The sequence below is a fragment of the Coccinella septempunctata genome, chromosome 1 (genome assembly GCF_907165205.1).
Source record: "Coccinella septempunctata chromosome 1, icCocSept1.1, whole genome shotgun sequence".
In the NCBI taxonomy this organism is placed as follows: domain Eukaryota; kingdom Metazoa; phylum Arthropoda; class Insecta; order Coleoptera; family Coccinellidae; genus Coccinella; species Coccinella septempunctata.
The window spans coordinates 55,813,787-55,830,586 of NC_058189.1; the positions used below are offsets into that span (position 1 = coordinate 55,813,787).

The 16,800-nt window shown below is 35.8% G+C and overlaps 3 protein-coding genes across 3 annotated transcripts; 1 reads left to right on the top strand and 2 right to left on the bottom strand.

The window, feature by feature from the left end:
- Positions 1-541: 541 nt before the first annotated feature.
- On the top strand, positions 542-2,341 carry LOC123309242 (cell division cycle-associated 7-like protein). The gene is made up of 3 exons (XM_044892243.1): positions 542-1,314; positions 1,437-1,691; positions 1,952-2,341. The coding sequence occupies exons 1-3, from the start codon at positions 789-791 to the stop codon at positions 2,257-2,259; spliced, it is 1,089 nt and encodes a 362-aa protein (XP_044748178.1). The 5' UTR covers positions 542-788; the 3' UTR covers positions 2,260-2,341.
- A 1,327-nt stretch (positions 2,342-3,668) lies between these two features.
- LOC123309236 (catalase-like) lies at positions 3,669-16,516 on the bottom strand. The gene is made up of 2 exons (XM_044892230.1): positions 16,358-16,516; positions 3,669-5,235 (listed from the first exon to the last, which is right to left on the bottom strand). The coding sequence occupies exons 1-2, from the start codon at positions 16,412-16,414 to the stop codon at positions 3,781-3,783; spliced, it is 1,512 nt and encodes a 503-aa protein (XP_044748165.1). The 5' UTR covers positions 16,415-16,516; the 3' UTR covers positions 3,669-3,780.
- LOC123309251 (catalase-like) lies at positions 7,974-9,227 on the bottom strand. Its single transcript, XM_044892256.1, has one exon. It carries the CDS (start codon positions 8,935-8,937, stop codon positions 7,984-7,986), a length of 954 nt encoding a protein of 317 aa, XP_044748191.1. The 5' UTR covers positions 8,938-9,227; the 3' UTR covers positions 7,974-7,983.
- Positions 16,517-16,800: the final 284 nt, after the last annotated feature.

Genomic DNA, 16,800 nt, shown 5'->3' on the forward strand with positions numbered 1-16,800 from the left:
CAAAGTTAGAAGAACAAGATATAAAGAAAGGTGGTCTGTGAAAATCAAGATGTGGTCAAAAATTTATGTGTTCTGTCAAAGAGGAATTTTGGTTCTGTGCAGAGAGAGAAGAGAGACCCTTTCTCTATGTTTCTGTGCTAGTCTGTCAAGTGCGTAGATAGAGGAAAGAGAAGATACCGCATTGCGCAGCTACGAAGGAAAGCTCTCTGTGTCCAACATCAACTTGTTTTTGTTTACGTTTACCCCAATCCGAATCTATCTTTTTCGGCATATTTTCCACAAATTACACAATTTCCTGGCATGTCAACACCGAAATTCTTGATACTCAAGTCTTAAAACGCACGAAACACTATTACATCGAACACAAATACAATAAAAAACATTCAAATATTGGGGTAAACGTAAACAAACATGGAGTAGATGCATAGTAAATGTCAACAAAAACATAGAGATGTTGGACACACTTTTCTTGTTGTTTACGTTATCTTCCCCTTCCTCTATCTACGGTCAAGTGTTGTGTTAGTTGATGTTCTGTGGTGGCAATTTAAACATTTTAAACAAATAGTGGAAAAAAAGTTATTCCATCATCTCACCTAATAATATATACTATTAGGTCGTTTTTCTAGGAAACACCAGACTTGAAAGAAAATTGTGGATTGATTGCACTTCCGTAACGTTTGTATGATTTTATGTTTATCTGAAATCTAGACTTCCTTGGCCTTTTGGCGGGAAATTAGACCCTTATTGAAAAATATTCTTGCAATTTTCTTAAGAATAACAAAATAATCATGAACATAACGCCAAAAAGTATGGAAGACCTCATCCTGAAAAATATGGGAGGGCATGACATAGATCCCCACTTGAAAAAATTGTTAGCAGAATTGAATACATTGAAAGAACAAATATATGGAGATAAAACTAAAAACGAAAAAGAAGTAGAATCAACAATAACAAGAAAGGAGAGCAGCTTAGAGGTGAAAAAAAAAATACCACAAAAAAGAAGAAAAAACACAGGAGATGATCCAGCATTTAGATCTTCAATCGCTATGTTTACTGAAAGAAGAAAGTCAGATAGATTATCTGGTAAACTTCCAAGATTTAATTTTATGGAAGATATCGATGAATTGGAAAATCGATCACTTTTCTCTAACGGTCAGTTAAAATATTCAAAGGAAAGGATACAGCGAAGGTCTTTTTCCAGACAGCAACAGATATCATGTGATCGAGTTATACTCGAACCAGAAGAAATTACTCCTGAAATGCTGGCTGATATTTGTTATAAAGTGACTGATAAAGTTTATGATAAGATAAATGGTAAGTAAAACCATAATTTGAATATTGGAAAATTCATCCTTATGGAGCTCCACACCACTACCCTACATTTTCATGGAGGAAATGGATTTATTTAAATATTTTGATGAAATTTTTTTTTCAAGGCTCTAGTTGTCATCAATGCCGGCAGAAGACATTAGACACAAAAACGATATGCAGAAATTTGGACTGTTTTGGTGTTCGTGGTCAATTTTGTGGCCCTTGTGCAAAAAACCGATATGGGGTTGATATTGCAGATGCTCTGCTTGACCCCTATTGGTCTTGCTTTGTATGTCAAGGAATATGCAACTGTTCATTTTGTAGAAGTAGGCAAGGCAAGAGACCAACTGGAATTCTAGCACCTATTGCTAAAAGAGAAGGTATAGTTGTTTGCATTTATATCGTTTTTAAGTTAATGCATTAAATTAGAAAGAACAAATTCAAGTAGAAGATTATTCAAGGTAAACAAATTGCTAATGTAGTTTTTTTCTATTTTGAAGAATACTTTTCATTTAATGGACCACTAATTTCATTCATTAAATTTTTTGTGGAAGTTCAATATTTATTTTGAAAAAATTTTCAAATATTTGAGGTTTTTTGTTTTGATTATATTGAATAATTACACTTCTTTTTCCTCTAGGTCATGATTCTGTTAAAGAATTTTTGGACGAATTGAAGGTGAAGATGTGCGAAGAGGACGACTACTCGGAATATATGCAAGATCCCGAAAGTATTCTTGGTTTTATAAATCACGACACTGTTTGCACAGTAGGTGGAAATGAAACAATTTTTTGTGGGACAGGGACTGAGTGGAAAGCACCGATATTATTTGACATAATTGATTCACTGGAAAATAATTCATGTTTTAGTGGATTCATAACAGAATCAACAGTAAATGCTAGTAAAAACAAATTGAATAGTATTATAGAATCCCTATCAGAGAAATAGGTAGCTCATTGGATCAAATTCTTATTTTTTTATTTTTGAGTATACTTCAGTTTATTGTAAATAAATCAGATTTTAAGAATAATCAGTCGTTTATTCAATTTTCATAAATAATAAGCTTGAACAATAACAATATTCTGGTCAATTCTGTATTAAATGACAAGTTTTTTTTTCAAATTAACCGGATCATAAATAACAACAAAATAATAGTAACAAATAAAATTTCATACCAAACAGTCCAGCTGATCTTGAGTTATAAATGGCGACGTCTTTTTTATGTTAAGATATCTTCAAAAAATCGAATTTTATTATTTCCCCTGAAGAGTTCATTTTGAGTTCTCATAAAAAGAAAAAATAAATATGGGTGTTTCAAAATTGAAAGGATGTTTGTTTTTCACCATTTGGCAACATCGACTGCAGATTACGCAGCTAATAAAGGAAAATCTTCTCTAATTTCTATTTTCAAGAAAATATGGGAAGGAGGCACCATTCAGTTCAAAGCCGATGGAAAGGGTGGCAAGGTGGAGCTCAATTGACAGAACTAAGTTCGTTAGAAGTGGCGTAGTATACACAATGTCTAAAAAAGATTAAAATAACTTCCAACTTTTGTGCCAAAACGTTGTTCAATTAATGAACGCATAACTGGAATTGTTAAATTGGCTTTCATGAGAAGAATAATTTAAATTTATTGTTACATCAATGCGCGCTAGGATGACGTAGTGTGTGGCAACACCTGAGTGACTTCAAGTACTTCAAATCTCCTATATCTTCAAATTAAAGTATCTTGGAATTTTTCAAATATGCAATGGGGAATTCTCCTCAATTTGGGTTATCACTGCGTATGCAAGTTTAAACTGAATAATTATGAGTTTCATTCATGATTTTTTCAAATTCACCGCGGAAACTATTCAAAAATCATCCTTCAAATATGGGGTTTTAAAATTTAAATCGCTTTGTACGGATTTTACGATTTGACAACAGCGCATACAAGACAATGAAAAGAACAATGTCGCATCAGCTTGTTTATAAAATAACAGCTGTTGATCTACAGGCGCGTACTTACTGGCGAGCTTCAACTGCAACCGGCCATAAAAATCCCATAAAATTTAACGACCTTCCTCGTTCGTCGCATACTACATAGACAGCCATCTTTGTCTATCTCATCAAGATAATGCATTTGTTGTCCTTTATTATCAAGGCATATTTCAGTCGATGTTGCCAGCTTGTGCAATTCTTACAAAACGCTTTAAATGCCCATTTTTATTTTTCATTTTTAAGTGCTTAAAATAATTTTTTTGGGAAACGGTTGGAATGGTTCAAAATGTGATGTTTCAAAGATATTTCATAAAAAATAGATCATTTTCGTCAGAAGGATTCCCTATTGAAAAATAATGAAGTTCATACTAATGAAGTACAGTATATAAAAATTATTTATTAAAACCATTTCCGAAAAAATATCTTCATTTATCACCTTGTTCTCCTATAACTATACATATATGGATTGAAAAAAATTATCGCATCTGTTTATAACGACGCCTGGTTTTTTTTCTGAATCTTGAGACCTTCAGCAATTCTTTCACCAAGTGAAGCATCAACCTGACTGAAGTTCTTGACTGCCCTCAATTGAATGAAATCGGCGGCATCTTTTAGGTTTCCCACGATGTTGCTCACAAGCCTATCTTGTTGTTCTTTTGTTAAAGTTTTGCGATAGAAAGTACTTGCTTGGGAGAAGTTATCTTCGTCGCCTGTATCGTACCGCTTAGCATCTCCTCCAACAGAGAACACAGTAGATAAAATTTTGGTTTCAGCGCTATTAGTTGGCCCTCCGAAACTGTTTGGATGATAGTTTGGAGCACCTCCTTGATTGTGAATAGCTTGTTGGCCATCTCTTTGATAGTTGGCGGTTCTGAAAGGACAGTTAACTGGTAACTGCAAGTAATTAGCTCCAAGACGATGTCTGTGTGTGTCACCATAGGAGAATAATCTTCCAATCAACATCTTATCTGGAGAGGGTTCTATACCAGGGACCATGTGGGCTGGAGAGAAAGCAACTTGTTCAACTTCAGCAAAGTAATTTTGTGGATTTTTGTTCAAAACCAATTTTCCAACTGGTATCAAAGGATATTCAGAATGTGACCATACTTTCGTTAAATCGAAGGGATTGAATGGGCATTTTATGGCTTGCTCATTTGTCATAACTTGAATATAGAATGTCCAGGATGGATAATCTCCCCTAGCAATGGCATTGTATAAGTCTCTAATACTGTAATCAGGATCGGATCCAGATAATTCTCCAGCTTTTTTGACATCCAAATTCTTTATGCCCTGATTTGTTTTATAATGGAATTTGCAGTAAACCCATTGGCCTTCAGCATTGACCAACTTGAACGTGTGCGATCCGTATCCATTCATATGTCTGTAACCATCAGGAATTCCACGGTCGGAAAAAAGAAACATGACTTGATGGGTCGATTCAGGTCTCAAAGTGATGAAATCCCAAAACATATCAGGATCTTTCAGATGGGTTTGGGGATTCCTCTTTTGTGTATGGATGAAACTTGGAAATAGTACAGGGTCTCTTATGAAGAAAATGGGTGTGTTGTTACCAACCAAATCCCAAACGCCATCCTCAGTATAGAACTTAACAGCAAAACCTCTAGGATCTCTTACAGTGTCGGCCGATCCAGACTCTCCTCCTACGGTCGAAAATCGAACAGCTATAGGGGTCTTTTTTCCAATTTGGGAGAAGACCTTCGCCGCTGAGTATTTTGTGATGTCGTGAGTTACTTCGAAGTAACCGAAAGCTCCCGCTCCTTTAGCGTGAACCACGCGTTCTGGTATCCTTTCCCTGTCAAAATGGGCAATCTCTTCTATCAATGGGACATCTTGAAGGAGAATTGGTCCCCTGAGTCCTGCTGTAAGGGTTGCATCCTTGTCCGTTATCGGAGTACCGTGAGCTGTAGTCGCCGATAAGGTATTCTAGAAAAAAAAAACATATATCACACAAAGTTTAAGCTATTCAGTATTCGATAAGGGTCATTTGAAGTTTGTACATGATGCAATGGCGTATATTTTGAAGCTAATGATTCAAGAATATCTCCTCCCCTGGGCTTCAAATCTTTTTCGCATTCATTATAAAAGTTGTAGAGCATAACATTTTCTACAAATTTTATCCTGAGCAATTTTTTCTACGTTCAAACGTTTTTGATTTATGGCGATTAATGCGAGGTGTTTAGCGATACATGCTGAAGCGAAAATTCACTCGTTGGAAAATAGTACATTCTAAGATTCAGTCAGAGAAAACACTAAAATTTTTGTGAGTGATTTCGAAATTGTCATCATAGAAATACCTTGTCATTTTGACAATTGGATGAATGTAGATTAGACTGGGATTCTACATTGACCTTGCCCTTTCGCATGTGTGGCTAAGCTTCTCGCCTTATGTTCTGTGTTCTCGCCCTTATAGCCCTCTAACTCGAAAACCGTTAAAAGTATGTAAAATTGCTTCAGACAAAAGTTGTGTAGAATTTTATTATTTACAACTTTCATAATGAATACAAAAACGATTACAGGTACAGGCAGGGGAATATTCGAAAAAAAGCATTTTTATCATCTTCAAAGTGTCAGATTAAGAACCCCCCCCCCTAATTAGTGTCAGATTAATGGGTCAACACGTTACAACACCGAGATTATCCATCTGTATGAAAATCTGACACGCTCGAGTATGTACAAGTAACGATTTTTTTTTACATTTTCAAAGGACCGCTGTGACCTTGCGTCACGTCCAAATTGTCAGTCCATTGAGAAGTAGCTTCCTTTGGGTTCAATTAACATATCCTCCAAAAATCTGACACGCTGGAAATTTTTTTTTTTTTACCATTTTCAACTCTTCCGTACTACCAGTCCCACCGCGCAAACTGTCAGATAAGCATGAATTCATTATCAGAAACACGTAGAGCATATACAGTATCATATGACAATTTTTTTTACATCTTTGAGACTCTGCAAACGCTTTCCCCACCGCTGAAAGTGCATACATCATAGAACCTTTTGCTCTTTCTACCATCTAATCCCCAAAATCCACTAGATCTCCACGACGATCGAGTAAATTCCGATTCAGCATCGTCGGCCCCCCAACTAGCATATAAATAATAAATTCGTTACGATTTCTCGTATGATCTCACTAATATTCATAATATATATTATGTTAGTATGTTAGTTTTTTCCGCCTATCTTCAATGGAAGCGAAAAATATGGAAAACAGAATTTTTCATTGTTAGTTACAGGCTGTATGTGGTGAAAGCTCCAATTGATTTTTCACTCCGCACTTTTATTTTTTGAATGAAACAATGTAGGAGGTTAAATTCGAAATTGTGGGTCCGGCTTCAAGCGAATCCTTCTTTTGAGCTATTTACTCATCCCCATTTCTTGTAGGTAAACCATCTCTAGAATACAGATCATCATTTTTGTGCCAAATTTATTGGCTACGGCAACTTCTAACAATATTTCCATAAGGCAATATCTCTATGATCAGATTTATTCTGACCATGATAGACTAGTGAATAATGGTCCATAAATCATAAGTAATTGATGAATGTTTGATAGACAATAGGTGAATAATGTTCAGTAATCTCAAGTGTTTATGAATGTCATAATGCCTAAATATTCAATCAACTTCTGACATGAACAACAATTTTGTACAATTGGAGGTAAGCTTGAATCAAGTTTATATTTGTCTCAAAAATAATTAAAAAAACGTCTTGTTATAAGGTATGAAAAACTTACCAGTCAATAGACTCAAAGACAACAAAGAAAATAATTTCTTATCTTGATTATTCCCTGTTTATTTTATGTGAACCACATTGGATTACCAGCAATATGAAGGGTGCCCCAAGGTGGATGGATTTTTAGGCTCGGTTGTTCAATTCAGGTTTAAGCCGAGATTTAAGTTGATCCTGGATTAAGGTGACAGATTTGAACGGAAATGTCAAAATTAATCCAGAATTAACTTTAATCACGAATTGAACAACCGGGCCTTAGACGTTTATCTCTATCTAAGGTAATCACAAGTTTTTGCCGAAAATATGAAACTTGGGTTTTTCGACTATGAACTGATAGATATTTTCAAATCTATGCAGCTTTCGGTTATACGTATAGACTAAACCCATGGGGTTATGTCTATGGTTATACCGGACAGAGCGTAATACTTTTTTATTTCAGGTGGCACACCCAGTACATCTTTGCATCGTTAGATGGCTCCTTTAATGGCAATTTGGTACGGTTTGAAATGTTGAAGATTTAAAAAAAAAATTTCCTCAGCAGAAATATTCAAAAAAGTGTGATCTGCTCACCATTTTTTTCACGTGGATCCCAAAACCTCATGAACCGCTGATTTTTTACCCAAGATATGTTGAAATTGCCATTAAATCAGCTATCTAACGATGCAAAGATATACTGGGTGTATTGATGTCTGAAAAAATATTTTAGGGGGAAAGTTCATAGTCAAGAACCCCAACACGCAAATTATCAGCACAAAATTATGATTAGTCCTCTATAAACTTATAATAGGCCATCCACCGTGGAACACCCTGTATGAATTTTAATGAAACTAAACTGAACTCATCTGTATATATTTGATTTTTTATAATAATTTTAAGGTCTGGATACAAGAATCTTCAAACAATTAATAAATAATTCTTCTAACATATTTTGAATTATCAATAACATTTACAAATAATCTTTGATAAGCATATGGAATGTTCTATCGATTTTTGAGAAAAGACCCAACATCCTGTTTTTGATTTCCGGATCAGTCACTGTCCCGAGGGAATTCGCTATGTTTTTAGCTAATGACTGTTTGTTGAAGATGCCCAAGCTGTCTAAGTACTGTTGGTTTTGCCATACATCATCGTAAACACTGGGCGGCAGCATTAGAAATATATCCTCCTTGAAATCAAGTTTGTTGATAAAAACATCCGGCGGACCTAGAAAGGTGTTGGGATGGTAATTTGGTTCGTCCCCTTGATGGTAGAAGGTTTGGGGACCGTCTCTCTGATAGTTACGTACTGCGTTCAAGGGTCTGTTAGGACCCAGCTGCTGATAGTTGGGACCAAGCCTGTACCTTTGCGCGTCAGGGTATGCAAATATCCTACCTTGCAATATCTTATCGTAGGCAGACGGTTCGATCCCAGGCACCATGTTGGCTGGAGCAAAAGCGAGCTGTTCGATTTCAGCGAAATGATTGGTTGGGTTTGACGTGAGGTTGAGCATTCCTAGACGAGTCCGAGGAAACTCCCTCGACGGCCAGACTTTGGTGTTGTCGAAAGGATCGAAAGGATTAACTCTGCGATGGAGCAGTTCCATCGCTTGCCCCTCTGTCATAACTTGGATGTATAGAATCCAGCTGGGGTAGTTGTGCCTCTCGATCGCATTGAACAAGTCCCTAGTGAAATAATCCGGTTCGACTCGCGAAGCGTCCTTGGTGGATAGATAACGTTTTGTCTCTTTGCATTCGAAAGAGAACTTGCAATAATGCACGACTCTATTGAAGTTCACCAGCTTGTAAACGTTCGCCGGATAAGAATCCATCCTCCTCCAGCCGTCCGGTAGTCCGGTGTTCGAAAACAGTCGCAGCAAAGTGCTCATCGTCTCCGGCCTGAGCGACATGAAATCCCAGAACATGTTCGGGTCCGGCAGATGCGTCTTGGGATTCCTCTTGATGGCGTGCACCAGGCTGGGGAACAGAATCGGATCTCTCAGGAAGAACGTGGGGGTGTGATTGCCGCTGAGGTCAAACACGCCGTCCTCGGTTTGAAACTTTCGGACATCCCTTTCTGGTCCCTCGCAGCCTCCGCCGATCCCAATTCGCCCGCCGTGGTGGAAAACCTCACGGCGACCGGCGTTCTTTTTCCTAAATGGAAAACTTTCGCTATGGTCAGATGGCTGATGTCGGCGGTTGATTCGAAAAATCCGAACGCTCCCGAGCCCTTGGCGTGTAACACGCGTTCCGGTATTCTCTCCCTCACGAAGTGGGATATTTCCTCGACGAACTGGACGTCGCTCAAGGGTATCGGTCCGCGGGGCCCCACTCTTTGAGATCTGTCTTTATTTTCCAAAGGCGCCCCTCCGCCAGTAGTAGCTGTGGTCAAATTTCTCAACAACTATAATGATAATTGATTATTATATTAGGTATTTAAACGAAATGAGGTTGAGTGTACCTGAGTGCCACTGTAACAATCATAAAGAAAATAATAATAAGAATTAATTCAGAGGCATACCACCCGCTGGTATGAATATCAACAAGTGTTAAGATCTGAATTTGCCATCGCCAGGACAACTAAATGGAGAACCTTCCACCGAAGAAGAGCGTAGATGCTGACAATGGTTTCGGTCTCATTTGATCTCGCCAGAGCATCACATCTCCTTCTCCGATGGAAAAACGCTCGGAGTAGGGAATACTCCTTCTGACGAAAATGATGTATTTTTTATGAAATATCTTTGAAACGTCACATTTTGAAATGACCATTTCAACCGTTTCCCAAAAAAAATTTTTTAAGCATATAAAAATGAAAAATGAAAATGGGTATTTAAAGTTTAAAGCGTTTTGTGAGAATTGCACAAGCTGGCAACATCGACTGAAATATGCCTTGATAATAAAGGACAGCAAATGCATTATATTGATGAGATAGACAAAGATGGCTGTCTATGAAGTCTGCGACGAACGAGGAAGGTAGTAAAATTTCATGGGATTTTTATAGCCGGTTGCAGTTGAAGCTTGCCAGTAAGTACGCGCCTGTAGATCAACAGCTGTTATTTTATAAACAAGCTGATCGGACATTGTTCTTTTCATTGTCTTGTAGACGCTGTTGCCAAATCGTAAACTCGGAACCAAACGATTTAAATTTTAAAACCCCATATTAGAAGGATGATTTTGAATAGTTTCCGCGGTAAATTTGAAAAAATCATGAATGAAACTCATAATTAGATTAAACTTGCATAATAATAATAATAATAATATAATAATAATAATAATTTTATTTAATCCTTTGAGACATGGTTCATGTATAGGACAAGTCATTTTACAACCAAAAGAAAAGAAAAACAATATATTTCATTCAATAACAGAGCTCAAAAATTCACTTTTGCTGTAGAAACATTTCTCCAGCAGAAGCTCCTTGAGTTCCCTCTTAAATCTATAGTATTCAAAATTTTTTTAGCCTATTTGGCAGATTGTTATAAAGTTTAATTCCACTATACATAGGTGAATTCTCAAATTTTGATGTTCTATGCACAGGGATTGAGATAGTGTTCTTATGCCTTGTATTATATTCATGATATTGAGAGCATTTCATGAGAGACTGAGTATTGTTGTGAATATGTAATAAAGATCTTAAGATATAAATACATGGAAAGCTCATTATTCTATGCTCCAAAAACATTGGCTTGCAGGACTCCTGGGGTTTGAGACCGAAGATCAGTCGAATTATTCTCTTCTGAGCAATAAAAACCTCCCTACCGCCTGCTGACCCTCCCCATAGAATGACGTTGTAATTCATATGTGAGAATGCCATTGAGTAATAAATACTAATTAACACACCTGGCGGAAATATATTTTTTAAACGTTTCAGTGCAAAAAAGGCACTGCTGAGCTTTGTGCAGACAGACTCGGTATGACTCTGCCAATTTAAATTTTTGTCAACCTTCAGGCCCAAAAAACTTCACACACTCAGAAGATTCTAATCTTCCCAGAGGAAGATCAAGAACCAACTTTTCAACAGATTCGCGTATCTGAAAGTGAACTAGATTTGTCCTATCAACGTTAAGTAACAGAGAATTTTTCCGGCACCAGTCCGAAAAATACTCTACCAACATCTCGCATCTACTCTTTAGTTCCCGTAAGCTTGATGCTGTTATCAAGAAGGACGTGTCGTCTGCAAACAATAAGATTCTAAAATCAAACAGGATGATGAAGTAAATTTTAATAGAGTCCGGTAAATCATTTACAAATAAAATAAACAAAAGTGGCCCCAACACAGATCCCTGTGGTACGCCCATTTGAATAGGATAATCTTTAGAACTTTTTTGATTACTGTAAACAAACATTTTTCTATCCGCAAGATAACTTTCAACCCATCCGAGAAAAATTCCCCTGAATCCTAGATGGTATAGTTTTTCCAAGATGAATTCAAAATTCAGACAATCGAACGCCCGAGATTCGTCGAAAAACAACCCTGCCACAAAAAGTCCACTATCCAGGCAGCCATGTACATAGTCTACGAGTTGACATGCCGCGGTCTCAGTTGACCTACCAACTCGAAATCCATGCTGGCAACTTGTTATTGTTGAGAACTTATTGAGGTAATTCATCATCCTTTCATACACTAGCCTCTCCATCACCTTCGCCAAAGAGCTCAATATAGATATCGGACGATAATTAGCTACATCGTCAATTGCATTTTTCTTTTTATAAATGGGGATAACCTTAGCAATGCAGTGATAACCCAAATTGAGGAAAATTCCCCATTGACGAACCCTGATGAAATACTGGTAGTAGCTTCTGATTATTACCGTGTAGTACTCGAGCGCCATCCAGTATGAAACGAGATCCGGTCTAAATCCCACCAGATCGAAACCCAGACGAATACAATGGCGTATGTTCCATATTTCCTCTAATTTAGTACGCTGGCCTGCTTAATGCATACTCAGAAGCTACTACCAGTATTTAATTAGGGTCAATCAATTCCAAGCGTTTTTCCATTGGAGAAGGAGCTGTGTTGCTCTGAGGAGGTCAAAAGAGACCGAAACCATGTTGTTCGGTGAAACGTTCTCCATTTAATTGTCCTGGCGATGGTAAATTCAGATCGTAACACTTGTTGATATTCATACCAGCGGGTGGTATGCATCTGAATTAATTCTTATTATTGTATTCATTGCCTCCCTGTCTTAACAGGTCTAAACAGATAACGTCTTAACGTTAACATTCTTTCACGAGTTCTTTCATAAAGAAAAATATTTGGGAATATGAAGAGGTAAGCGTGAAGCAATCATAATTTTCACCTAATCCCTGTCAATGAGGCCTCAAGGGGGAGGTGAAGTCTGCATGAAATGTGCCATAATTTCTGGCTCGCGGAATTTGTCAGAGGTACTTGACAGCTCAACAACCCTGTAAGGCGAGCGAGCATATAAGTTGAGAGGAAAATATGTATTTTTTTGTTTTTCACTTAAATCTCGGAAATGGTGCATTTTAGAAAGAAATATGTCATATAAAAATGAAAGCAAATAAAATTTACCGTGAAAATGTCAATATTTATACTTGTCGGATTCCTGATAATTTTTGAAATAAATATACACATTATTAAAAATCGATCATTTTGGAAGTAATCATTTTCAGGTAATATCTTCAGGGAGCTGTATTTAAGCAGGGGCTGTTCAAAAAAAAGAAACAGATGAAGGGCCCACACTATTTTTTGACAAAGAATCAACCCTTAAATTTTTCGCAACTATTCATTCTCATCATCTCATCATTCGGATAATCTGATAAAATCTCAACAACCGTCAAGATTCCTTTTTGACATGTCTACGTATTTTCACTTCGTTCAGTGAGGGGCTCTCTTGTGTTCCCAAAATATATTTTATTCTATTTTATAGGGTCTATTTATGCATGATTATCACTAACACAGTCTTAGCATTATATCAGCAAAGTATCAGTTTTGTTTCAACGTTTAACGTTTTCTAACTTCAAACGTATTTTCATGTTTGTGAATGTGTTTTTTCAACTTTCATTGGAAACAATAAAATTCGAAATCCAAAGAAGTAGTAATTGACCAATATTTTATTCGATTATTACCAACAGTCAGATAATTTGTGATTACTTTAAAATCATGTAAGCAGGTGCACATCTTGATCGAATGGATGAAGAACTGAAGAAATTCGAGGAAAGATACGCATACTTAGCACCGTCAGTGAAGCTAACAACCTACTATGTAATGATTTCAAATTGTATCACAGAACCACAAGTCATCACATCAGTCATTCGTATTTACTCAGTTTGACCTTATATCTGTTGATTTAATCTATGGTGACTGATATAAACCGTGAATGGATTGAGTAAATGGATATATCCTGCCAGAAAAAATTAACACATTCCATGTAATTATTAAATTAAGTTTTCCCAAAAGGTAATTAAGTGAAGCGTTCTTTTTGTTCCTACTTTGAATGTCGGGGTTGAATTCGAAAAACATGTTGGACAAAAGGCCAGAAACTCCCCTTGCAATAACCTACTTCTTATTAGTAAGAACCACACGAATCGAAAACTTGAGAGATGCTAGGTAATTGCTCTTTAAATATCAATGCATTAAGCACCTGTATAAACAATATCTTTAGATCATGGGCCTGTTCCGATATTGCTGTTAGTACTGGCCCGCAATCGAATAACAATAGAACTCGAACGACTGGGCCAATAGGCATCGTTTCTGAAATACTGACAGTACTGTTCAGCAATATCGGAACAGGCCCCATATTATGAAGAGAAATATTCAAGAGAGGCCTATGCAAGGTAAAAGATTAGATTGAATTTACGTTGTATAATCCACCTTTTATAAATATAGGTTGAGTTTTATCGAGTTAGGGATACTTATTCTTATACTGAATAAAACTACTATAAAATTCATTTCGCGAATACATAAATAGTATTAATCTTTTTCATTGACGACTCAATTTTAACTTTGGTATTTGTAGTCGTAAATCTTAAACAATAATGTAGGCTGATTAAAATTGTTCAGTGAACATACATAATGAATAATACCAGGAAAAAGACGGGCTATCTCTTTTGTTCGCACTTCGATAAAGAGAAGTCTTATTATGCTGCTAGCAATCGGGATTTACCTAATGGAAGAAATAATCAAAGGTTAACTACCTCTGATATAATTTCTTCAATAAAATACAATGAAGGATTAATAATTTTATAGACGGGACAAAAGCCGATTGAAACTTTTCAATTTAATATTATTCCCGGTTATGAATTCCCTGTGGGATTTGTTAGATCTGGATGTTATGTTTTATCCCATTCTGGGCACTTTCACATGGTATTTCTCTTATCATTAGATAGAGGATTGCGGTTTTCGAGATAGTTAGCTACTTTTTAAGAAATTAAAAATGAAGTAAGCAAAATTTTGATAGCTCTTCTAGTTTTTGAGATACAGGGTGGAGTTGAAAAGTATCATTTTTCGGGCACTTCTCGTATCTCAGTTATCTTTGAACTTATCGAAGAAGTTAGTAGTTTTTCCGTAACATCTTTTGTTTTTTAGTCATGGAGCAAACATATGTTTTTTGAACGATTTTTTAAAAGGAAAACTCTGGTCTCTAACATGTATTTTTTTTATTCATTAGTCATGAAATGTATACAATAATATTGTAATTGATTTTTACAGAAAAATTGGAAAGTGGATTGTACAAAAACTACATCCTTCCTTCCTTTTGTGTGGAAAACATAAATTCAACCTTGCCCTGAAGAATTGGAAATACATCAACGAAACGTTGGCATTAGTTGGATGTAGTTTTTGTACAACCCACTTTCCTATTTTTCTCAAAAATCAATTACAATATGTCTTTACAAGGAAATGATCAGACCATTGAATACAATAATTTTTGAAAACATGTTCAGAATTTTTGAAATTTTCTGTTATCTTCGTAACTAACTTCTTGCGCATTTTCATTTGGAATAGACAAAAAAAATAGAAATAATAAGAAAGGTGAACCATAAAATTTTATTGCAGATGTATTATGGGGTTCGACACAAAATTCATTGGGACTGCTGAAGGTTTTGGCTCCAAATGAGCAATTTTAGAGGTTGACATTCGAGGAACAATACAAACAGTACAACAAAGTAATAACAATATCCCGAATGTAATCCAGAAGTATGAATTTTTTACCATATGTGTGATGAGGTCAATTAGTTTTCTGGCAATGAAATTCAAAATCTCGAATCCATTACGTTTTACAAAATACCTACTTAATAATATGTCGACCCCACAGTGTGGGTACGAAACTCGCTCAGCTCATAAAACTTTTTGTATAAGCTACACTAGATTTCAGTGGATAATGGAATGTGATTTTTTTCAACGGATTTGTAAATAATATATCAAGGTATAAAAATTGTAGCGTTTTTTAACCTTTAGTATAATATTCAATCAAAAAGATCACATATAACCAAAATGAAGAATAGAAATAGTTATGAAAGGAATAAATTACCTAACTAAAACGCAAAATTTACAATAATTTTAAGGATGAATGGTTACATAAAATTGAATAAAATGGCTTCGATTGTGATGCATGCCAAAATATCCCTTGTAATTAGGTACTGTTTAAAATATTCTAGTTGAATAAATCCAATTGTAGTGGATCAAGAGATCTATCAAAAATAACAACAAAGATTTTTTGCTGTATGTTGAGCAATAGTTTAATAATGATAATGAAAATTCCATTGACATAATACTTGAAGAAAGGTTTTGGAGAGTAATTTTTTATCTTGAAGGCCTGCAGTAGAGGAATCAAAAAATATCGACGCGGAATGCAAACAATTGAATTTCTCATGATGTATTATTAATCAACAATATTTGCAATTCAGAATAGGTCAAAAAGTTGGAAAATGCAATTCATTATCATTCAAAAAGACCCCTTTGATTTCAGAGTTCGTGTCTGCTCCCAATTCACCATAACTTAAATTTCATTTGAATTTTTTAATTGGATAGGTACCAATAGGTTTTATCTATGTCAAGATAAATTTTCGATTCGATCTCATAATAAGGTGCATTCGAAAATTGGACTGCGAATGTCCCACTTTTGGAACAACATAGTAATCAACGCTCCAAAAACCTGTAGATGTTGACCTTAGCCAACATTGAAGTTGAAATAAACTAAAGGTAAACCTTATGAAAGGGTTCAGGTATTTTTCCAATAATTTCTGGGAAATATTTAATAAATCGATAGTTTTGAAAGGTTGAGGGAAGAAACCATTAATTCCATCACTAATAAACTCCAATCGGTGGATCAAATTTGGTGGACAATTTAATCGAAATATAAAAAAAATATGAAAATTTCCTACCTTTGCAGTTTCCTTGTATTTTATTAGTTGGTTAGCCGCTGGATCTCTGCTAGCCATAATTCTAAAATATATCTTCAAATACTTCTTCCCCAAAAGACGAAAATCAGTAGACTGAACAGTCACTACAATAACACAACTATTTATTATTTGATAACAGATATAACCTCAATTAGCTTTGCCGTCACTATCAGTGACAGGACATAGTTCCACGTCAATGTTGCCATACACATATGTGAGGTCACACACAAAGCATTTTTGAGTGTTTGTTCTTATACACGAAAACCTCATCATTTGAACTGAACTAACTGAAATGCCTGTTATTTTAGAATTTTCAGTCGAAAATGATCTCAAACTTTTGGGTTGGACTCATTGATGAAGAATTTGTCTATTCTTGTTTTGTGTCCGTCCGTTAGGAATTTAAAACAATCGCGCAAATGCTCCTG